At 34.0% G+C, this 24,967-nt stretch overlaps 2 protein-coding genes across 26 annotated transcripts in view; both read left to right on the top strand.

The window, feature by feature from the left end:
• LOC120767450 (tropomyosin-2) overlaps window positions 1-7,544 on the top strand; it is a 44,729-nt gene extending 37,185 nt beyond the window's left edge. For 13 of the 24 annotated variants that reach the window (XM_040093603.1, XM_040093609.1, XM_040093557.1 and 10 more), the window contains one exon: window positions 2,016-2,850. In XM_040093603.1, coding sequence (XP_039949537.1) covers window positions 2,016-2,752 — 737 coding nt within the window. In that variant the 3' untranslated portion in view covers window positions 2,753-2,850. Of the gene's footprint in view, window positions 1-14; window positions 1,608-2,015; window positions 2,851-5,565; window positions 5,968-6,274 lie in introns of those variants that run through there. The other 11 variants (XM_040093693.1, XM_040093592.1, XM_040093584.1 and 8 more) reach the window with 3 other exon arrangements.
• Window positions 7,545-15,724: 8,180 nt separating this feature from the next.
• On the top strand, window positions 15,725-22,819 carry LOC120780156 (tropomyosin-2). Of its 2 annotated transcripts, none has more exons than XM_040112438.1 (5): window positions 15,725-15,798; window positions 19,188-19,619; window positions 19,692-19,911; window positions 20,001-20,178; window positions 22,572-22,819. In XM_040112438.1, the coding sequence occupies exons 2-5, from the start codon at window positions 19,246-19,248 to the stop codon at window positions 22,652-22,654; spliced, it is 855 nt and encodes a 284-aa protein (XP_039968372.1). In that variant the 5' UTR covers window positions 15,725-15,798; window positions 19,188-19,245; the 3' UTR covers window positions 22,655-22,819. The 2 variants fall into 2 exon arrangements, with proteins under 2 accessions (XP_039968372.1, XP_039968378.1); XM_040112444.1 differs by lacking the exon at window positions 22,572-22,819 and adding an exon at window positions 20,650-20,791.
• Window positions 22,820-24,967: the final 2,148 nt, after the last annotated feature.

Raw genomic sequence — 24,967 nt, 5'->3', positions numbered from 1 at the left:
CTAAATCGGTTCAGATGATCTGGTAAACGAACGCAGTAAGAACAAACTGCTGCAGGAAGAGATGGAAGCCACTCTGCATGATATTCAAAATATGTGAATATCATAAGCCACATCAACGCCACTGCCACTCCCACTCGCTCTCCATTGTGGCCTCCTCCTTGACATGTATACATGCAAACATACTTACTGTTTTAGTATGATAAATCAATGAAACAGCTGCATAAAATAACCGCAACAAAAACAACTATTGTAATAAAAAACAGCAACTCGATGAAGTTTACAAAAGTATGCAAGAATACATATATACATACACAACTACATACATATATAGTGCCTTTGCTGTCGTATACGGTGGCTAAAAGGGCCTCCTGAAAACGAGCCGGCGGAGTGGGCATCCTTCCATAATATTAAAGTAATTAAATAATTATAATTATTAAAAAAAAGAAAAAAACAAGGTTTTGTTGCAAAACGAATAGTGCAGCGTTACATAAACTAGAGCCACAACAGCAATATTAAAATATTTAAAAATCGCATTTTTTTTATTTTTTTCTTTTTGTTTTTTTTTTTTTGGTCGCGATATAATTCCATTAATTTCCATTTACAAAGTTTGTATGCAATATCAATTTTTCTTGCTAATTATTGTATAATTCTACTAAGAAAGTTGTAAATTATTTAAGCTCGAGTCTAAATTATATTATTGTATTTCGTACATTCCAATTATTGTGTGAAAAAATTCCGTTTTACGTATAGAAAAATGTATTTTTAACTTTTCCGCTTCAAAAGAGTGCTAAAAATTTAACGGCATAGTATAGTTGATAAAAGTAAACGAGAAATGTTAAAATCTATCCCTATAAAAATCGATGCAAAGTACTTTGTATTATTTGACCTTAACTTATTAATTGTTTTGGCAATATTTTATTTGTTTTGTTTTTTATAAAATACTTTAAATTTGCGCTTTTATATTTAATTTGTAAATTTTACTTTTGTTTTTTATTTTTTTGAAATCGCCATTATGCGCCTGTTGCTAAGGAACAATTTAAATATTTCAATTAAAACATATATACTGCATACATGCAAATAATATTATAACAAATGCATTATTTGTTGTATGCGAAGACATTAATTTATAATTTTATTTTAATTTAAACTTTTATAATTCTGTGCGCTCGTCTGTATTTTTCTGTTTAATGTTTAAAGCAAGACAAACAACTACTACTTCTATGTATTAATAATTATTTACTTGATTATTTTAAAGTAAAATACATTTGCAAAAAAGACAAAACTGAAAATGTTTATAATTTTATGTGTAATATTGCTAACATTTAAGTATTTCTCCCACTGCCCTACTTCTCCTTCCTATTATTTCCCTTGAACTTCACATCCCACGATCCACATGTAGACATCCAATTAGAAGAACAATATAAATAGAGACAAATTGTAAAAAGCAAGCCTACAAATTGTTACAAAAAAGCAACTCTTCGCTCGAGTTATTTACACGAGTTCAATCAAAATAAGAAGGCAATTATTTATATTTTTCCATGAGTATTTCAAATTTACATATGATTCAGCTGCAATTTGCACAAATAAAGTATTTTTCCAAAAATAAACTGAGCATTTTAAATGAGCATCCCCCGTACGTATAACTGTTATTGTTAAAAGGTGTTCTGGAGTGAATGTACTATTAATTCGACGTGTTGTGCTGTTGTGCTATTGTAGTCCCGCCCAATTTGGGAGTTTTTACAGTTAGGTCGGCAACACTTTTGCAGGAAATGTTCGAATTATGCATGCTTTTAGGGTTAATATAACGATTTTAAATTTCTTTTTATTTTTTATTTTATTCATCTTGCCTCACCAACGCCGTTATGTTTACTTTACTGCTAATCGTTAACTTAACCACAACAAAACAAAACCCGTACAACCAAAACCAATCTACCAACCAACCCAACAACCATTCCAACGCACAAACGTATAATTAACCTACCAACGTCTTTGCGCTACGTCGTCTGCTAAACTAGATGAGATGATCATAGAAAAGGAGCACTACGCCTTGATCGGCGACAGTCTCGATTTGGCATTCGTTGATTTGATGGGTATGGAACCATTCTACACCGACCGTAATCCCAAACCGCCAACACCAAAAATACCTACACCAACGCCTGAAGAAATCGCCGCTGCCGAGGAGGCGGCTGCTGCAGCTGAAGCTGCTGCTAAAGCTGCGGCTGAAGCGGCCGAGCGTGGTGAGGCAGTTGAAAGTGTTGCTGAAGGTGCACCGGCAGCTGGTGAGGGTGCAGCTGTGGCAGCTGAAGTGGTACCTGAACCAGCTAAGGAACCCACACCACCGCCACCACCTCCACCACCATTTGAATATGCCATCGATTTGCCACCGGAGGGTGCTGAAGTACCATACGTTAAGAACTTTGATCCCAATGCAATTCCACCACCAGCAGAGGAAGCACCAGCGGAGGGCGCCCCAGCAGCTGAAGGTGCTCCAACTGCGGAGGGTGCTGCACCTGCGGAAGGGGCCCCAGCTCCAGCGGCTGAGGGAGCACCACCATCCGAAGGAGCACCTGCACCAGCACCAGCTGCCGAAGCTGCACCACCAGCCGAAGGAGCACCGACAGCTGAAGTTGCACCTGCCCCGGCTGCTGACGGTGTCCCTGCTCCAACAGCAGAAGCTCCGGCCGCTGAAGCCCCACCACCACCACCTGCGGAGGCAGCACCAGCTCCCCCAGCTGATGCCCCAACAGCATAATTGGATACTTAAACTAAAGGATCGTCAAATGAACTACGATGAAATTAAATACTGTGATTAACTGCGATTTTCCACAATAAAAAAATTAAAAAGAACAATTTTTTTTCTACAAGTGAAATAAGATCTCGGATTTGCAACCTGCTCGACGATTTGTGATATGCTGCCTGAACTGAGCTCCTGCTCTTCTGTGTCTTAACGTCTCGTCCCTCTTTTGCTTGACTAATAAAACAATTTCCATTAACAAACCAGCCAAAAATCTTCCACCTTACAACTTCAAGACATTCTTCGCACTTTTTTACACCCTCATCAATATTTAATTGGCTCTACTATAAGCTTTTCTATTTTATTTGTTAATTTCTAATTAAATTGCACATTATTATATTTTCAATCTTTTCACTGCTCGCATGTTCTTGCTACTATCTTCTCGCATTTTTGCTCATCAAATGATCATGCTATCGCAAATAAAAAAAACACAAAAAACATTCTGAACGCGCTAATACGGTTCCGAAAAAATCAAGATGATTTAATTGTTGAGAAGGAGCGTTATTGTCTCATCGGCGACAGTCTTGATTTGGCGTTCATGGATTTGATACCAGGACTTGAACCATTCTGGACACCACGTAATCCCAAACCGCCAACACCTAAACTGCCAACGCCGACACCCGAAGAAATTGCCGCGGCCGAAGCTGCCAAAGCTGAGGCAGAAGCAGCAGCGGCTGCAGAAGCGGCGGCAGCGGAAGCAGGAGCCAACGCACCCGAAGGTGAAGAGGGTGCAGCAAGAAGAGCTTCTGGTGCGCCTCCAGCTGAGGGTGCACCAGCAGAAGCTGAACCAGTTAAAGAACCAACACCACCACCGCCACCACCACCGCCGTTTGAGTACTCCATCGATTTGCCACCAGAAGGTGCTGAAGTGCCATTCGTTAAGAATTACGAGCCACCACCACCAGGCGCAGAACCATCCGAGGGTGAAGCTGCTCCTCCAACTGAGGGTGCTGCACCAGCGGAAGGTGCTCCACCAGCACCAGAAGGTGGTGCACCTTCTGCGGAAAGTGCACCAGCTGCACCTGCAGAAGGTGCACCGCCAGCAGCAGCTGCACCACCACCAGCCGAAGGTGCACCAGCAGATGCTGCCGCTCCTGCACCAACTGCCGAAGCGGCTGCGGCACCACCTGCTGAGGGTGCACAACCCACAGAAGCTGCACCTGCTGCAGAGACAGCTCCCGCTGTAGAGGCAGCACCTGCTGCAGAAGTAGCACCCGCTTCAGAGGCGGCTCCCGCTGCAGAAGCTGCGCCAGCCCCAGAAGCAGCTCCAGCGCCGCCAGCAGATGCTGCGCCACCCGCAGAGGCTGCACCAGAACCTGCGCCCTCCGCTTAATTTTTAATCATAAAAAAACTTAAAAACCCAAATTAACCCATAAGCACCTGGTGTGCAGGGCGCGAACCTCTTCTTTGGGCGTGACGATGTCATAGGCGTTAAACACAGCCGCTACAAAAAGCTGCCAGTTTTAGTTGTTTGCATGAAAGCGTTTAGTTTAGAGGATCCATAATTATTTACACACATACAATTCTTTGAATACCTACCTATTTAAATTAAAACTATGCATTTGTTATGTTTTTTTCCTAATTTATTAATAATAAAAAATTAAAAAAAAAACTTTTGAGCCAATGTGTATTGCATTGCCATGAACGGAGTGTTTTTGTCTTTGCTTCTTTCATATTTAATGCTAACAACGATTTGCCAAGCTTGATTCAATTATATTTTTGTTTCGAGAAAACGCTATTTACATAACATAAGAGCAATCACCGCAAAATGACGCGGCAGCCGCACTAACAACTCAACATGCCGCTAAGCCAATATGCAAATGAAGCTGCTTTTGAACATTGCGCCGTCTAATGAAGCACGAAAGGTAAATTTTATTTCAGTTTTTAGTTGATTGTGCATTTTTATTTGTTTATTGTTTATATATTTACGTTTTTTTTTGAACTGGGAAAAAAATTGTTTATTTACTTTAAAATAATATTTATTTATATTTTAAATAAATTTTTAAATAAATTGATTTTATTTATATGAAGAATGTTGTTTATTTACAAATAATTATTTAAAATAAACTTTTAAAAGAATTTTTAAATATTTTGATAACAACTGTTAAGTTACATTGCGAATATTTACAAAATTATACAACAATTTTGTGGTGTTGACGTACTATTTCTTAATGGTTAAATATGATAGAGAGTTTTTGTAAACAAGTCGCGTCTCAACATACATATTTAATGCGCGAAATATATTAATTATTTTTTATCACATTTAAATTTCACTTACTAATTTTTATGGCACTCAAACATAATTTTTGGAGTTGTTTGAAATTAATATGAAAATTATTTTTCGAATTAAGTCAGAAACTGGATTAAAAATGCTTCTGTATTAAAAATATTTCAATTTTCGAACTTAACCACAATTTCGCATGCGAAGTGTTCTTCAAAAAATGAAATAGGCCTTTTTATAGCCTTTAAACATAATATTTTGTATCGAAAATTGTACATAGTCTGCAAAACAAAAAAATGTTAGATAATCTTTTCAATATAATTAAAATATGAATATTAATATTAATTTATATTTTGTTTCTGTATGTATATGTCTTATTTAAGTTACTTTATTGTTTAAAACGTATACGTCATTTAATTATATCCTCAATTTTATGTATTATTAGATTACATATTTATGTTTTTTTTGTATGTGTTCGATCTCTTAAATATCATTTACATTTTATTTTAATTATTTTACACATTTCTTTTAATCTAATCAACTTCATTAGACGACCTTGTCTTGGAGAAGGAACGCTACAAGGATATTGGAGACGATCTCGATACCGCCTTCGTCGAGCTCATCCTCAAGGAACAATAAACGCCTTACAACAGTTATTGCCACGACAAAACCCCAAACAACAACTACAAGCAGCAGTAGTCCTAAACGAAAAACAATTCAATTTTCTTTATGTGTTTATAGAGTATATATTTAGTTTGGTCAATGCAGCGGCGAAGACTTGTGTATCAATATTCGTCTCTCGCTTACCACAAAGCGTTGATTTGTATTTCATATTTTAGACACTTTTAAACTGTAGTTGTTGCCCTTGGGTAGTTGTAAAGCTCAATGAGATGATGTTAACCAAGAAAGCAAAAATATTAAATTGTGTATTTGTATTGATTTAGTTTTATTATTTGCATATTTTTCATTTCACTATACCACTAGAAACTCGTATAAACATTTATGTAAAACCTATGCACGCTCTTGTAAAAAAAGTTAAAAATAAACAAGCAATAAATATTAATTTCTCGAGCATATAAATGTTGAAAAAAAGTATTTTATTTTCATATTAATAAATTATAATTCAACTGCAATATTTTGTGGTAAACAATGATAGCAGATACGACAAAAATCCGTTATTATTTCGTTAATTTTACTTTCATCACTGACAAATATTCTTTATCTCTTACATGCCTTGCCCCTGGAAAAAAAAAACGCAGCCGAAGTCAGCAAAGGCCTGGAAAAGTACAAAACCATTGCACAAGAGTTGGAATATGCTGAACTGAACAACTACTAAACATTTGAGCTATTACAATAGCTGTTTTTCAGCATAAAAAATATAAATACAAATTGAGTATAAGCGAAATCAACAGAAATTCATACACTCATTCAAATAATATACTACAGTACCAGTGAACTGGAAAATGTAACGCCGATCAATAAAACAATTCTCAAGCAAAAGAAAAGAAACTGTAAAACTGCAACAAGGATGACATTCCAACTATGTATAAACACATTCCATATTACGGAAGAAATACAAAAACCAAAACAAAAAAAAAAAACAATATTAAATACAAATTAATTTAACATATAAACTGCCTTCTTGCTAATTAAGTAGTGAAACCATGCTTTGGTATCAAACGATTTTTTATAATAAAGCAATTTATGCAAATTTATTTTAAGCAATGTGTAAAATGAAGCCTTCATATTAAAAAAAAGAAAATGTCAAATTTTTCCCAAATATTTTTCGCTACTAACATTGTTGCTTGTGTATGTGTGCCGGAGCCTTTCAATAAATCGAAAGAAGAATTCCCTTTTGCATAATCTTCAATTCAAAATCCAAATAACGTTCAATAATTACACACACAAACGTATATATATTTTTCTATTATACTTTTAAGCTTTACTACATATTAAATTACATACATATAAACCAGGGCTCTTAAAATTATTCGAACACCATGAACACCGATTATTCGAATATCCGATTTGTAACCTTTCGTAGGAATATTATTATTTGAAAAATACCATATCCGGTTATTCCGCTTAGTCGAATACTAAGAGCTCTAATACAAACCAACAAAATTGTGTAATCTTGTTCTACTAGGAGGCATTTGCCTGGAGATTTTAATTCGAGTGTAATTTTTCTATAATAAAATCAAACACAATATTTTGCATAATAGTTCAAAAACGGCGATGTCAAGTACACACATTTAAGCAAAAATACATTTAAATAAAATAAATAGCACATATACATATGTACATGAGTATGGATGTATGTAAGTGGCGCGCTTTTCTAAATTGCATAAATAAAGCGAAAACTATAGAAATGATTGTGTACTAGTGTGAAAAACAAAAATACGAAGTGTGGAAATGATGTTTTAATAAGGCATAATATATTTGAAAATATACATGTATTTATAAAAAAAATGTTTGATTAACAATAATAAAATAAAACAGTCGAATAGTTTTCGCAAGGCATTTGATGAATTCATGTGTTTTCTTTATTGAAAAGTATCAACAAAGCGACTAAAAATTAGACCGGGACTAATGGAAAGTGGTTATACATACATACATATGTACAGGCAGCTCCTGCTGGTTTTGCGCAATCCGAACCCGGGTATCGGGTCAAGGAATATCAACTCGGCATCAGTCCTCAAATTTATTTGGTGAATGTTTTGTGCCGTTATAACTACAATTTTTAAGCTGTTTTAACCTGGTCCGGATTATAAAACCAAACAGTTACGAAACATCTGGATTCGCGGAAATGATACTATTTGTAAAGCAAAATTTCCTTTTACCTTCAAAACAACACCTACCTGGTAAGAGAATGGAAACAACTGTGGTTGGCAACACAACTTTTGCCCACAGTACACCCTCGCCTAACGAGGAGAATATCGCGTCCGCATATTGAATTAAATACACTACAAAAGTATTAGGCGATAAAATTCCATTGAAAAAGCCATCAAAACGAAAAAAAAAAATCGTTTCGTTTCTATAAAATGCATTAGAATTGAATCCATACGGTTTGTTCTTAGTGTTAAAAGACAGTCTTTCGGACAAAGAGTTTGTGAGATTTACATAGCATTTTGATAAAAAAAAGTCGATAAAACGGAATTTCATGCAATAACAAATCACTATTTTTTTTTATTAAATAATGCTACTGATTCCCAGAATGAAATGTCGGAGATCCTATAAAATGTGTATATAAATGATCTGTAAGTCGAACATAGTCGATTTAGCCTTATCCGTGTGTTTCAATCTATCAATTTTTATACTCTTGCAACATGTTCTTCTTCTTTAGTGGCGTAGACACCGCCTTCGCGATTATAGCCGAGTTAATAACAGCGCACCAGTCGTTTCATCTTTTCGCCACGTGGCGCCAATTGGAAAAGCCAGCCCTGAAAGTATTCGACTCAACACCCGCCAGGGGAAGCAGGAAAAGGAAGACCTCCACTCCTTGCAACCTGTTCTACAGAGTATTATAGTTTTGTTCACCTAACGGTTGCACGTATTACCTGCAAATAAAACTGATCGAGATAGACATAAGGTTATATATATATAAATGATCATGATGCCGAAAAAAGTTGAAATCCGGGTGACAGTCTGTCTGCCATCCGTCCGTGTATCTTGATGGAACGATGTGCGCAGGTTCCTTAGTAAAAAAAAAATGACGAGTTCGTAGATGGGCGTAATCGGACCAATACCACGCCCACAAATCGCCATTAACCGAAAAAAGTGCCATAACCTAATTAATGTATAAGACTGTAATTTGGCTCGGGGGAGCGCAGTAGCAAGGGGTAACAGTGGATAAAAAACTGTGACCCCGCCCTCTAATATGTTTGCATACTTATCTCCTAAACCACTAAAGCTACAACAACCAAATTTGCTGAGCTTGAATGTTATAAAAACTCCTACCGACAGCTTGAAAATTTGAGAAATCGGAAGATAATCTCGCTCACTCCCCATATAACTGTAGGGTTCGAAACTGCTAAAAGCGCAATAAATCAATAAATAATTACGCCAGAGACATTAAATTGTACCTCCGAGATGGCACGAGATGACATGAGACGGGCGTGGCACCGCCCACTTTATGGTGAAATCCCATATCTCAGTACCCGACCTAAATTTAGTACGAAGCATTCTTTTTTACATTCTTATGTCACAGTGTAAAAATGAGCGAAATCGGGCTACACCCACGCCTACTTATCATGCAACACAGAGTTAAATTCCACTTGATTTCTTCACTTTCCATTACATAAATCAAGATGTAATTAATATAACGGAATCAAATTTTGCAGTAATAATTCGCTTAAAGTATGCCATCTTATGACCAAATATTATTTAAATCCAACCAAAACTGTTCAAGAGCCTAGGTACCGAATATATGATCCCCAGTATCTATAGTTGACTTCCATATATCTCCTATATAACCATTACCAAGATTTTCGAACATCCGGCGGATTTTCTGTAATGACTACGTAAAATGATTTTGGTTTTTTTTTAACAAATCTTATGCCGAATATATAGGTCAGTGTATAAGTTATATATAGTGTGTATATACATATAAAAAATTGCTTAGATTCCGAACTATTGGTTGATGTTTACATCGTAAGGTATTTTTCTCGCTCCCTTTTAGTGTTCCAAAACAATTATTTTTTCAAAAATGGGGTAATATTTTCGTTAGCCTTACTTTGACCCTGTATATACGATAGATGCTTAAATTTTCAATTTATGATTTTTGGAAAATCAAATGTTTATCTCAATTTGTTTACATAAAGTATATCGTATATTGCTCTTGTCGAATAACGTTCTGGTCAGTGTTACTCGCCAGAAGGCAAATAGTTACAAATACTATATATACAAGTGGGCGTGTGCGTGGGTGTTAGGGTCATAAAAACGATTTGTATTTACCCAATAATGTTTAAGTTAGATACATATATATATTTTTGTACTCCTGCACGTCTTGCCGGGTAGCCCACACACAACTGTTGACTTTGATTGGGTGTATTGAGAGCACTTACTCCTTCGCTAGCGTCTACTTTCGTAACAAGTAAATAGCTATCGGAAGTGATGTTAGTTCTTCGTGTTGAACATTTTTTATAGGAAATTTTTCAGAGAGTTATTTAAAAAACGAAATTTACTATTTTGGATTTTTCAGATATTCTGATGGTCTTATGAAATCATCTTAATCATTTTCTTTCCGGGTCATTTACTATTACATAGTTATTAAATAGTTATTTTATTTAGTTCCTCTGCACTTTTTATTCACGCATTAAAAATTTCATATCGAAATGAGCGCTAGTAAGACTTTTAAAGTTACTGGTTGACTTTTTTGCCATAAAGTTCTTCTTTAACTAGTGGCCTGACTACTACTCGGAACATCGTGAATACTATCTGTGGTTGAAAAGAAGTTGAATAATAATTACGTTCCTTTTTAACATGGATAATTTTTCTAAATCGAACTGATACTTAGGCGTCAATGTATTTCTTAACTTAGTCTTTTCTTAGCTCGAAACACTCGACTCAGCAAAGCTCCAACTTTCCTTTTTCCAGAGATCTACAAATTAGTTGGTCTTTTCTTATTCATGAGCATTTTAAAAATATTTGTTTCTTCCAAATAAGTTTACTGATATCAACCGCATGTTCTCTAAAGAATACCCGTAATCAGCGTAGTAGTTAGAATGTGGCCACCTTGCAGTAGTATCTGCTCGAATTTAGTTATACTAGTTGCCGAATTTCCTAGTAGTTTCCCATTATTAACAATTTGCTTTCGTTTAATAGCAAAGCCTATCGAATTTCTGCCCATTTTCGTTTTCTACGACATTAAAATTAGCAGAGAATTTGTACTAAATTAATTACTTCAGAAAATAAATTAAAATAAGGAAATCAAAAGACTCAAAATGCAATTCTTGCAAGAGCTTACAAAGGCCCACAAGCAAAAGGTAGCTTCAAATTAAAAATACATTTCATAAATGCAAAAATATTTTTAAATAGAACTATTTGAAAATTAAAAATATTTTTTCTACTAATGGCTGAGTATATGAGTATATGACAATGTATGGATACGAACAGCAAAATACTATGTAAAATATTTAAGTCTGCCAACAGCGACCACTTTTTGTTTCAAAATTAAACAAAATAAATGCGTAAATATAAATATATATGTACATAGGTATACTTTCAAGTATATAAGTATACATACATTTCAAATGGCAGCGAAATGGCGAAAGCTTTGATCGCCGGCCAACAAATACGAAATATTGGTGAATGTTGCGGGTAATTCAGCTATTTTTATAAACGAAATGGCAAAACATGCGAGGCAACCGAAGGAAATATACAATAATATAATTTGAGTGAGGAAAATGCGAGGTGGTGAGTAAAATTAATATAAAAATACGAAAGAAAGCAATATGTTGAGGTAAATAAAAAAGTGTTTTGTACATTCTCATATTTTGGCATTTAGTTATTTTCCAAATAAGCAATAAAATGGACCAAATGCAAGCAATATTTTACAGCTGACACTAGAAATTTTAGCTCATTAAATAGTCAAAATGCAATTCCAATGCAGCGTTTATTAAAATCGACGTTTATACGACTTACGAAAAATTAGATTTACAATTTTCAATAACTCAATCTATAACTTCAGTTTGCGAACTACAAATTATAATTTACCCTCCTTCGATAGTTTATAACACTGATAATTATAGGGTCTCGAAATTTCTTCATTTTGATAGCATTTAGCCCGGTTAGGTGGTCCTGGTAGACATATAATTTTTGACATGAAAATTCTTAGATGTTTCTAATGCAGTTTGATAGCCTGAAGTTAAATATGAAAACAGAATTTTTTTATCACCTGTAACCTGCGGCTTTAGATTTTACAATACATAAAATTTCATTATATTGCATAATTTCATATTTTCATACGATTAGGGATTTATCCGGTTTAGACCCGTTCTGCCTGCTTATTTGAAGTAGACAGCGTATTTTCCGATCATTTTATTTTACAGATTTTATTAGTAGACTAACGGTGTCCGAATCGGTTACGGTTGTTTAGATAGCAAAACGTTGAGTTCACATTCTTTTACGTTTTTGAAATTAAGATTTTTAGGTACAATGCCTAGGCAGTGCGTAAATAGTGCTAACTTTTAAATCGCAAAAAAGTAATTTTACTCCGCTTGTGCTAAACGCTTACGAACTGTAGTTGGGTGTTAAAGTTGGGGAGCAAGACAAGGCGTGGGATCCCCTCATATCTGTTGTAAAACTTGTGTAACATTGTTATCAGCTTGGTTAAAAGATTCAAATCGTAAAATGCCCTTTGCAATGCCAATGGTTTGGAGAGAACCTAAAGACCAAGTTATAAACTGCAATTTTTACTTCACGAATATTAAAGGTATTGGACCGAGGTCTAAACATACGGTTAAGTACTGTAATTTACCATCAGCTTTAAGACCTGTCAAACACAGTGCACAACTTCCTTAACCAAAAGCACTTGAATCTTGGAGTCTCGATGAAGCACTAGAATCGTCTAGCTCTTCAAGTGATGTTACAGAAACCGCAAAGGAAATGCCAACCGATCCTTTATTTGATTTACCAGGATGTTCAACAATGCCGCATCTAATTTCACAGAGTGAACTTAATGACTTAGGTCGAGATCTAAGCCTTTCAAAATAGCAGTCCGAACTTTGAGCATCCAGACCAGACTAAGAGGTTGGAACCTTCTCCAAAGTGAGGTAAATATTATTTTTTACAGAAAAAGGCAGAAAGACCCCACAAATTGCTTTCTTCAAGAAGGGGATCTAGTATACTGTTCAGAAATTAACCTTTTGTTTGACGTACTAGGGCAGAAACATGATCCACGTGATTGGCGCCCATTCATAGATCCCTCTAAACTTAGTTTAAAGGCGGTATTGCTTTATAAGGTAGCAAATATTCATCTGTGCCCTTAGCACATGCGGTTCATATGAAGGAAACATATGAGAAGGCACTTACTCCGGGACAAAAAAACGTTACCAGTGAGCATCTATTTGATCCCAAAAAGGTATTATTACCAATCAATGAAGCAAAAATTAAGGAGGGCATATTTGTGGGTCAGCAAACAAGAGAACTAATGAAAGATAAAACATTTGAGGAAATGCTCAATGAAACTGAAATACGAACCTGGAGTGCCTTTAAAAGCGTTTTTAAAAATTTTCTTGGAAATGTGAAAGCTGACAATTACAAATATCTTGTGACTGAACTACTTACTGTCCAAAAAAAAAAATGGGTTGCAACATGTCAATTAAAATTCAGTTTGGACTCCCATCAGGATTTTCCCCCGAAAATTTATGGGCGTAAGTGACGAACATGGAGAACGGCTCCACCAAGATTTCTGCTATGGAGAAACGGTACCAAGGCAAGTGGAGTGCCAGTTTGCTTGCCTATTACTTCTGGACATTGTTAAAGGATACTCCAAAAACAAAATATCGCCGAAAAACATCGACAGTAACATTTTAAAGTACTCTTTGGTTAATAAAATAATGTAACAATAATATATCTGTCGCTGTTTTTTTTTAACGAAAATCCTCATAGCAAAAATCCTATAGGTGATAGAAGAAATCTGTAGCTATTTTCTGCATTTGAGGCAATTTTTACATAATAAACACTTTGTTCTGTTCATGCCATAAAAACAAGTGGATTTTTGTTTACCAGGGTAATTGATTGATGGGTGATTCTTGCTTGACTCTAAAGTTATGCCGTATCTCAAAAATTATAACACCAAAACCGGCAAAGGAGTATGTTTAAATCTGCAGCATATATGTATGTAAGTGTATGTGTAGCTATAAAATGTTTTTGTTTGTCTATTTTCAGTAGTAGTTCATCAAAAAAAATTTGTAGAAGAAAGTATTTTTCTTTTTTGGGGTTCGAAATGCACCTTATGCTGATCTTTTGCAAGTAGGAAACGCCCAACTAGTGCCACTTAGCGGCAATAACCTCCAAAGCTACTAGAGATCTATGATTCTAAGGCAAACATATTTTAAAGCTCTTCTTACTTAGACTTTATGGTCACATGATATGCACTTACTTTCTCAGGTTTCAAGCGCTTTTATTGTATAAATAAGACTACATGAACCAATGAAAATAGTCGAGAGATTTTAATTCGGCGATACTCTTTCATATGCCATCGTAATCGTGAATTATCAAAATGTAGAATGTCAAAATGCTCCTATGTATTAAATTTCATGTGGATATCTCAAAACTGAAGAAGAAATTTGTATAATCCCTAAAAAATAAGCTTCACTTAAAACCGGTTTTAGACCCCTATTCTCTTATGCAAAGTTGTTCAGAATGAACAGTAAACATTTCACGCATACACAATTTTCCCAATTTTTGGGCTCCCTGTAAATGAACCCGCTCTAGTGCATATAACGCTTTTGCTTTTAAGTAGATGAACGCTTCTAAAACTTAGGGTTTATTCGTTAATGATTTTTTTAGTTGTAAAAGTAGAAATACCCCAAGTAAACTGGGAAATCCTTTGTTCTAATTATGTATACACGGCTGTTTTGGAAACGGCACTGAGATATGAATTTCTTTCTGCAATTCATAGGAACTAAATTAATTAAGGCTTTTTATGAGTTTTTTGCTTTAACGGCACTTGACCCACTTTCAAGGAAATATTCGATTTTTGAATAATTTTTCCAATTATTTTGACACGAAATGCCATCAAAGTACATATCATAGTTTTTATGCGCTAACTTTATGTACATAAAACAAATGTTCCTACATTCCTAAATATTTTGTATATTTTTTCTTTTGCATCATGTACATCTTATAGAGCTGCTAAAACATAGTATCAACGGACTAAGCGAGTTCTGCTTGTATGGAAAATTCAGTGTGGCAATTTTCATCTTTCCAAGCATACACTAACATTTGGCCATCTTAATACATACATAGAGATATGCATATGTATTACATATGTATATGAGTGTCTTTCAATTACTGTATGAATTTGTGTCTAATGGAAGAGATCGCACACATTCGTACATACATACATACATAGCATATACACACTTGAGATCCTAAAGAGTTGATGGCAAAGGCGAGCATCGTGTGAGGCTACGCTATGGACCCGATCATATACTAAGTATCATATGTACATGTCGGGAAATATTTATGTGAAGTTTTAAAAGCGTACATGTACGTATGTACCTACGTATGTATATATGTATATGCAATGGAAACCTACATACAGGTGTCTATGCGTGCGCAGTCATACAAGCATTTCCGATCTGGCAAGGAAATTTTTTGCTGTATGACTGAGGTAATTTTCAAAATGTAACGGGACATTTTTGAATTTGTTTTGCATTCTACAAAGCGAGAACGCATTGAGTACGCACTTAGCTACTAGAGAGCGCTACACTTCTTCATTTCGAAATTGTATTTTAAAGGGTTTTCAGAAAAGTGGGGAAATTTTAAAATGAGTTGTGTTGAAAGCTGTGTGGAACAGACAAATACACTGAAGACCGCAATATGTACACATATACATCAACATATATACATATGCATGTTTGTATGTATAAGTGCAAGTAGTCTTCTTAAAATGTAGATTCCTCATTTATTGCGATAGTATGTGTGTTTTCTCGTTCAATTTAGCCATACAGCCGCCCAGTCGGTAAACGTTTGGGGGCTTTCTGCTTTGGGAAAGTTCGTCTTGCATCAGTGTTCTCGGGGTTTTGACAGCGTATAGTGTGTTTGGAACGCTAAGGTTGGTTAGTGGTGCTGCGAGCGTTTTTAAGGATTTATTAAAAAAAAATATATATATTTTCAAAAATGCAGCAATTAAGAAAAATATTAAAAAATTATGCTTACGAGATATATTTAAAATATTATAAAATAATTAAAAAAAAAACTGAAGTTATTTAAAACTGACATAATATCAGTGGTACCTCCAGCACTTGTAGTTCAAATTATATTAGTGACTGAAAATATTTTTGGCTCAAAGCCTAAAAAAGTTAAAATTGAAAAGTTCTAAGCGCGTATGTGTGTGTGTGCTGGTGTAGAAATGAAAATTATGAAGTGCAAACTTATTTATATACATAAATACAGCAGCTGAGCACTAGTCATGACAATCTATAATTAATTTCAATTCCTTTCAGGCGAAACAAGTCTATTTGCTAACTTACATACCTGCAGAAATACCCGAAAGTTATGCAGTAACCTAAAGATATTTCAAACATTCATTATGCAACGCGCTGCGGTTGCGAAGAAGTTCAGTTTTTCATAACAAAAATATACGCATTTTATTTGGATGCTGTTGAAAATGCGCTTATAAGGAATTTTGTAACCGAATCGCTTGGCCTATGTGCCCAACTTATACACATACAAGCACAAGTATTCGCTATGTTGTAGTAATTTTATAAAATTTTATTTCATGCACACATATATACATACAAACATACGTATACATATATATGTATGTGTGAGTATTTTGAAAATTGCTATAAAAGTTGTAAAATCGGTATTTTGAAAAGTTTCTGCACAAACACACACACGTACACACAATCCGTACACGCATATATATATATAACTACCGTTAAGTGAGAAAAGCAGACAAACCCCCATACACCCATAAATACATACATATACACTCACACATATACATTTGGGCTTTTAGGCATTTTTGCGTGGGCTAATGATGTCGCAAAACACCTGCATACCGTTATTTTTTGGCATTTCTTCATATTATACAAATATATTATATACAATTTGTGTTCGAATTGTCAAAAACATTTATTTTTAAGCTCAAGCATCACTTATACATCGACAGACATTGATACATATTACCACCTACATGAAAATATTTATTTTTTCTACACCAAAACTTATGTATGCATAGCTGTGCATAGCGCTTCATCGCTGAGAGAGCTGGTATGTTTTTCCGATAAAGAAGTTGGTAGCTGATCACCTCTTCAAAGCTTTTGCAGCTTTCACATACCACTGTTTCGGCATTTATCCTTGAGTCTGTCGGCCGTACGTTCGTCACGTCACCTTTCGTCGTTTTACGATTGAAAGTATGCAATTTCTTCGTATCTTTTTTACGCCCACAAAGCATTTCAAATTTTTATTTTAAAATCTTGTATCTACATATGCACATATATACTATATATAAAAAAATTCGGATCTTAAAAATAGACAGACGATAAATGAGATCATTGTTAGTGGTACACAACGGGAACAGCAGCAAAATACTTATATTTTTTGAAATGCAATAAAAATCATCATAAATGTTGCTCTTCAAAAAAGCTTTGAGCAGGTACTGAAGTTTATTAAACTTAAACTTGGCAATGAATGAAAAGTGAGAAAAGTTTAGATAACTAATTTCCTACTTTGCTTGAGTTCCTTAGAGGCGATATTAATAAGATACCGGATTTTCATACATTAGACATATGTATTTATGTGAATAAAACATGAAAACTGGCTTAAGTCGTCTTAAGTTTCTTTGGAAAATTTTATTTTATTGAGAGCAACTTATTCGAGACTCGATCTTGTGTTTAGACTTAAGTCACTCCTCAGAATAGCGCTTTAAAGTATTAAAAAATATATTTGAATTATATGTCCATATATTAGCTAAATATCAAAACAACTACCACAGCTGAACTCAATTTAAGCTATTTTTACCTTAAGATACTATTATATCTGCTGAAAGCAATAGTTCAGAGCATTTACCGTTATAAAAGCAAATTTAAATTGCGATTGACTTGATTAAACAATGAAATACTAATTTTTGTTGCAAATTAATTTTGGTCATAAATGTTTGCATAATTCCAAATAAATTATATAGTTTTTTTATATGAATTTTATATAATATATACATATATATCTACATATAGCTAAACAAGACCTCTGTAAAAGAATAATAATTATGCACCGATACAATTTTTTTTGCTCATTTGAACACAGAAATACAAAAACCCTGACGATCAAACAAACAACTGCACCAAAAAAAATATAAAAACGATAGTCTTCCAGAAATATGTTCGTGACGCGAAAAGTAGTACTGAAAAATCCACATTCTAGAATTTCAAGCGCATTCGCATAAACAAACAGCAAGTTAATGCTATAAAAACAAAATTTTCCAACCGCCCACGCGCTAATTACAACAACAAATTCACACATACCTATAGTGTTTCCATAAAAGTTTATTTTTAAAATCCAATTTCTTTGCCCGAAAGAAAATGCGTTCGAAAGTTTACGCCCGCTGAGTCGTTTGATCGCAAGACATTATGTGGGTGTTATCGTGAGGCCAGAAATTTCATACGATATATAGTTTAGCATATTTAGCATAAATCTATATATGTTTGCTTAAGATATAATTAATAAATAAGACAGATACATTAATATATTTGTACGCTAAGCAGCTGCAAAAATACTTCGGTTCTTACAAGTGTTGCTACTTTAATTTAAATGATGAATAACGGATGTTTAGAGAGTAGCGAAAGAATAAGTAGAAACTACATGCACACATACTATATATGTTGGAGCGTTTAGAAACTTTTTAAGAATTATTTATTTTGATTTGAATTGATATCAAATTATGGGAAAACTAATAAACAATAATTAAATTCCTGTTACTGATAAATTATAAAAGCTTTCTTTTAAAGTTTTGGTGTTTTACTTGATTTAGATAGATGACCTTACGAGTTAGCTACCTTGGAGGAATAAGTAATATTTACATTTTTCTCCTATATACCGATATTAATATAAAAAAATCATAATTATATTCTCGATTTATTAAAAAGCATATTTGGTCAGTCGCCCATTTCTGGTGCTTCGTTCCTTTTATCTTATATGTGTTGTGAATCCTTAAATTTTACCAATGTTGATCAAAGTAATGATCTTCTGAGTTTAAACTCTACCATAGGCATTATGACAAGTTGAGTCAAAATAAATAATGAAAATATTTTTGTGTTTTGATTTATAAGTTCTTTTATATTAAATATTTAGGCTGGGTACTAATAAAAAGCATAAGAATTAATATATATACAGTTAGCCATATCTTAAAAATCGTGCAACGAACAAGCGTTGTTTCATTAAATAAAATATATATTTGAAATCGCATGAACTAATCAGTCGTTTCTTTTTGTATATTTGCAGTGTTATTCTTCATTTATTTTTTCCCTCCTCTTAAGTAAAACAAAAAAACACAGTCACCATGGACGCCATCAAGAAGAAGATGCAGGCGATGAAGCTTGAGAAGGATAACGCCATTGATAAGGCCGATACCTGTGAATCTCAAGCTAAGGATGCCAATGCCCGCGCCGACAAATTGCAAGAAGAATTGCGCGATTTGGAGAAGAAATTGGTACAAGTCGATGTTGATTTGGTAACATCCAAGGAACAATTGGACAAGGCCAACCGCGAATTGGAAGAGAAGGAGAAACAATTGACCACCACCGAATCTGAGGTAGCCACTTTGAATCGTAAAGTGCAACAGATTGAAGAAGATTTGGAAAAATCTGAAGAACGCTCCACCAGCGCCCAACAAAAATTGCTGGAAGCCACACAAGCCGCTGACGAGAACAACCGGTTAGTTAAAGCAATACAAGTAACGACGTGAAACTATATTTTCTAATAAAAAATAAAATTACATACTCATAGTATGTGCAAAGTATTGGAGAACCGTTCACAGCAGGATGAGGAACGTATGGATCAATTGACCAACCAATTGAAGGAAGCCCGTATGTTGGCTGAAGATGCTGATACCAAATCCGATGAAGTATCACGTAAGCTGGCCTTCGTTGAAGATGAGCTGGAAGTGGCTGAAGATCGTGTCAGGTCCGGTGAAGCCAAAATCATGGAACTTGAGGAAGAATTGAAGGTAATAACAATTAATAGAATATGCTAGGCATATACATACATACATATATTAACCAACTGAATCTCTTTTTTGTCTTCTTTATGATATAGGTCGTCGGTAACTCGTTGAAATCCTTGGAAGTGTCCGAGGAGAAGGCCAACCAACGCGTTGAGGAGTTCAAACGCGAGATGAAGACTCTGTCTGTGAAATTGAAGGAAGCCGAACAGCGCGCCGAACATGCTGAGAAGCAAGTGAAGCGTCTGCAGAAGGAGGTCGACAGGCTAGAAGGTATGTTTCGCTACAATTTGTACAATATACATACATATATAGATATATAATGCCTTTTTTGAAAGAAAGTAAAGGGTTTTTTTGAAAATGCTTTGGGCTTTTTTATATTCAAGAAATATTGAATAGCTTAACGAATTGCTTAGCTTCAACTAATTAACTGACAAGTTTGTTGGTTATACACTTTTTGCAAAAATTGCTTAACCTTCAAATATAAATTTTTGTATATATGAATTTATGAAAAGTTGGTGACACTATTTTGTATATATTGAACACCGCGCTGGTGCAGTGTTCTATATAAAATTTGAATATTTTTTTTATTTTTTATATTTTATATTAATATTTTTTTCTAATTAAGTTATTTTTAATTGTTTTACAATATTTTTGATTTTTGACTTTTTCGTTGTTCATACTGTAAACTGCCATTAATGCTTCGTATTTAATATGTGTAAAAAATTAAAATGCTTTTTGCAGACCGTCTCTTCCATGAGAAAGAAAAATACAAAGCAATCTGCGATGATTTGGATTCAACATTTGCCGAACTTACCGGATATTAAATATCAAATATCACAAAAATATATTTTTTCGTATATCATTCAGTTAAAAAAAAACGACTACATTCAAATATACAAACAACTTCAATTGTAGTTTTCGAAATGTTTGCCTAACCAAAAAACCAAACGCAATTTCCGACATAAAAGTATGTACTTTTCCGAATTACACAAACAGACAAACATTGATGCCACTAAATCTGTGGCTTTTGGCCACCTTCAAACATACACTGCAAAAAATATGTTACCACACATTTACAAATCATCACAGAAACAATTTTCGGCCCATTCACCATGTTACTTTTACCTTTTAATCAAAAGATAAAGACAAAAACTGCCACTTCCTCACTCACTCCAAATACACTGTAAATATTCGCCCACGCCACTAGTCATTTATTTTTTTTTTGGTAATGCCACGTTCGTCAGCTGCGCTTTTAATATCCGCTAACCAACAACTGCTGAGTAAAAATCTTAATTACTGTGTACATAACAACAGCAAAAATAAATGCGAGAGTGCCGTTCTAGTGATGCTCTATTCTGTAAAATAATGTATAAAAGGTGATATGATAAGTTGAATGCATAATTTTTAATTGTTTACACCCGTATGTATATTTTTTATGTTGAGTTTTGTAGTCAATCGAGATCACATGTTTGTACTGATTTATATGTGGTTTCTATTATGTCAGATTCAATGACCAAAACGTCAGATAAATTGACAACAATCTGTTTCATTGCGGTGAAATTTCACAACAGTTTGATTGACAAGCAGAAAATGCATCTTTCTCATTAGGTTGTCAATTTCTGTGGAAAATCGTTGTCAAAAATTGCTGCAAGAGTGAAAGGTCAAACTTTCTTTTATTGAGTTGACTATGGCCGTCATTGGATTTGATATCATGAAAACCGTACATTATGCACCATGTTTAATATACATACATATATATACATACTTACCATCATGAGGTACTTTAGGTTTCATGTTTTCGCCATCTTTTGTATTTGAAAATAATTGATTTCATGTGGTAAATGAAAATAAGTTTTATTGAAAGTTTTCAGTTCACTTTTGACACATATAATTGGCATCAAACAGATTGGAGAAGAGTTCTTGAATTTTGAAGCTTAGGAAGTTATTTTTATAGCGTACCTCTCAGATCACTTCAGAATGGTCTAACATTTCCGCGTTAGATTACTAATATATTTTAATTTTAGTTTTATAAAATGAGAAAATAGAATTGTGTATAAAGAAGTTTCATTAATGAAAATTAACACCCGCAAGTTGTTTTATTTTCTGAGATTTAGATCTGTCATTTTTCTTAAATGGCGGATAATGCAAACATTTTTGATTCATTTTCGAGTAAGCGACTGGAATTTTCGTTGCATTGTGCTCATAATATTGGCATCAAATAACTGAAAAAAACTAATATGAAATGAAGTTCTTGGAGATTGTGAAATTAAGTATTTTTGTGATTTTTGCTCGAAAATAGGTATTTTCGAGAATAATGTGAATGTATGTGGTATAAGAAGACAAATAGTTCTCTCAGTTGTAGTGAAGATTAATCAGGAGTCATTTCTTTATGTTTCCCATTATGATGCCGTCAAAAACAGAAGAAAAACCAGTATTAAAATTTTTATTGCGAGTTAGACATTTGTTTCCACTAGGCCCATTTTATTGTATAAAATTCCGATTGTGTTTAAAATTTGTTGCGTTTCTTCAGCACACTTTTGCTTGCATTTATATTTCGTTTTTATTTGCTTTACAACTCTGCACAGTGTATTTATTTGTACAAAAACAATAATAAATACTTAATTAATTTTGTATTAATTTCATCTCCCCTTCTATTTATTTAGACGAATTGGGCGTCAACAAGGACAGATACAAGTCGCTCGCCGACGAGATGGACTCCACATTCGCCGAATTGGCTGGTTATTAAAGTGTTCATTAAGTGAAGACGACAATGCTTTTCTAAGGAAAAAGTTCGCTTGTAGGGTTTTCGCTTTTGGAGTCAAACATCCATGTGCAACAACAATCACAACAACAAATTGTAACCTGTAAATTTAATATAATTGTATAAATGTTAAAAACACCAACAACATAATGAAGAAAAACTAAAATTTATAAAAAAAATTATTAACGACAACAACAGCAACAACAACACCTTTAATTGCTTTTTCATTTTTCTAGTAAACAAAAAATGCAACAATGCAATACAAAAGTAAATGGAGCATACGCGCTTTGAAATCATATTTTCTTAAATAAATTAAACAAAAACCAAAAAAAAAACAAAACACTTTTTACAAATTTCCTAATTTAACGAAAAAATATATAAAAACCCACACAAACACACATTTGGAGTGTCGTTTCGAGCAAATAGATATATCAATTAAATCAAGTTTTGATTATAAAATAGCTACAACAACAACAAAACCAACAATATCAACTGTCTTATCACAACTTTTAATGCAAAATTTAGTTTCACATTTCGGTTCAATTAAAGTTTATCTAGTTTTTTGTTACTCGCTTATTTACATAACACTTAAAAAGCATACACATACACATATGTAGAGAGAAGAGAATATTGTTCGACTTTGATCAGCAATATTACACTGGGAGAGCAAATGATAAATTTAATATAAAATATATTTATTAATAAAAAGCCAAAAACAACAAAAAACATTTAAAACATACACAAAGAGTTGAAAATCTCTATTTTTGGTGCATTCGTGTGATTCCATGCCTGGTTGGAGAATTTGTTTTCAATGCAAATTTGACTTTTAAGATACATAAATACAGGCAATGATCGATGAAATAGTCAAAATTTTGATTTTGGACAAAATGGCGGCTTTCCAACACAAAAAAATTTTTTTTTGCACGAAAATTCACGCTTTAAAGTGACTTAAAAAATCGAAATTTTTATCAGAAACTTTATTCCTTCGATCATTACCTGACAAAAGTATCTAAGAAGATCCTGTGAAAATTTCAAGTAATCGACTAATAAACTTTTCAGTTCTGAAAATTCCTAACAACGTTTACCATCTCACCTAAATCTGGTCACCAAGTGGGCAGATAGAAGTGAACTAGACATAATTCCGAACTAGGCTATCAGACCACTGCTCGTCTTTCAAGCGGAAGTGGCTGCCATCATATACATACATTGTACGTAGATGTACTGTTTCGAAGTGCAGCTTCTTTCAGAGAAGTTAGCATTCACTGTGATAGCCGAGTAGCTATACCCTCTTTTAGCTCGACTGTCCCAACGTAAGCGCAGGCTAGGCAGTTTTCCGATATCCTCTCAAGAACTTGTGCGACTGCGAGATCTTTCTGGCCCAAACTATTTGCTCTTATCAAAGTCAATCTAAGCGCAATTCTAGGTGTTCTGACTGGAAACTGTCTAATAGGTTCACATACGGTATTGGACCCTTTTTGCCAGAGCTGTATTGAGGCTGAAGGCAAAGGTGAATCTTCTTGTTACTTGAAATAATTCAGTACACACACCTTCGGCGAACCTAGCGCAGTGGCTGGGAGTGATCTTAACTGATTTAGCAAATTTATGGCAACCTCATAAAACTACTTCATCATAAAATTATAACTGTATATTGATACATAGAATACACAGTTACATTATTTAAGAAATTTTTTTTTTAATATTTTTGAGCTATACGAGATCTTGGGTGGCGCCAAATAAAGGGTATTACACAGCTGCAGTAATTCCAGCCTATAAAATTTCCAAAAAATCCAAATTTTTCGCCATTTTTGGCTTGCCAAAATTCGATTTTTGATTAGATCAATAAATTGGTAGGAGAACTATATAGTGACGGAAACAGAGCAGTGGTTAACCGAAAATCACTAATATAAATAAAAGAAAAATTTAATTTAGCGGTCACTTAACTGTTGGAAACTAGTCGTTATGCGGTTATTGTCATATAGTTTTACGGACGCGAGTTCGTTTTTGTTTTTCTCAGCACCTTCAACTCGTCACCAATTAGTCGAAAAAAGATTTAAAAGGTGACCGTAAACAATTTGTGAGAGGAATTTTGGGAAAAGCCCACATTGTATAAAAAGTTAAATTATGATTCACTCAATGTTGAGTGGTTAATTTAACATATACTGCATACATACGTTAATATATGTATATATACATACATATGTATATATATATACATATATATGTATTATCATAAGACTAGTCAAGTATTAAGTGATACGCAGACATTTGTTTCCCATCCACATTTAGAGTGTGGAGTGG

The sequence above is a fragment of the Bactrocera tryoni genome, chromosome 1 (assembly GCF_016617805.1).
Source record: "Bactrocera tryoni isolate S06 chromosome 1, CSIRO_BtryS06_freeze2, whole genome shotgun sequence".
NCBI lineage: Eukaryota > Metazoa > Arthropoda > Insecta > Diptera > Tephritidae > Bactrocera > Bactrocera tryoni.
Note: the sequence above shows the minus strand (reverse complement) of the source record. Positions and strands in the feature narration are given on the sequence as shown.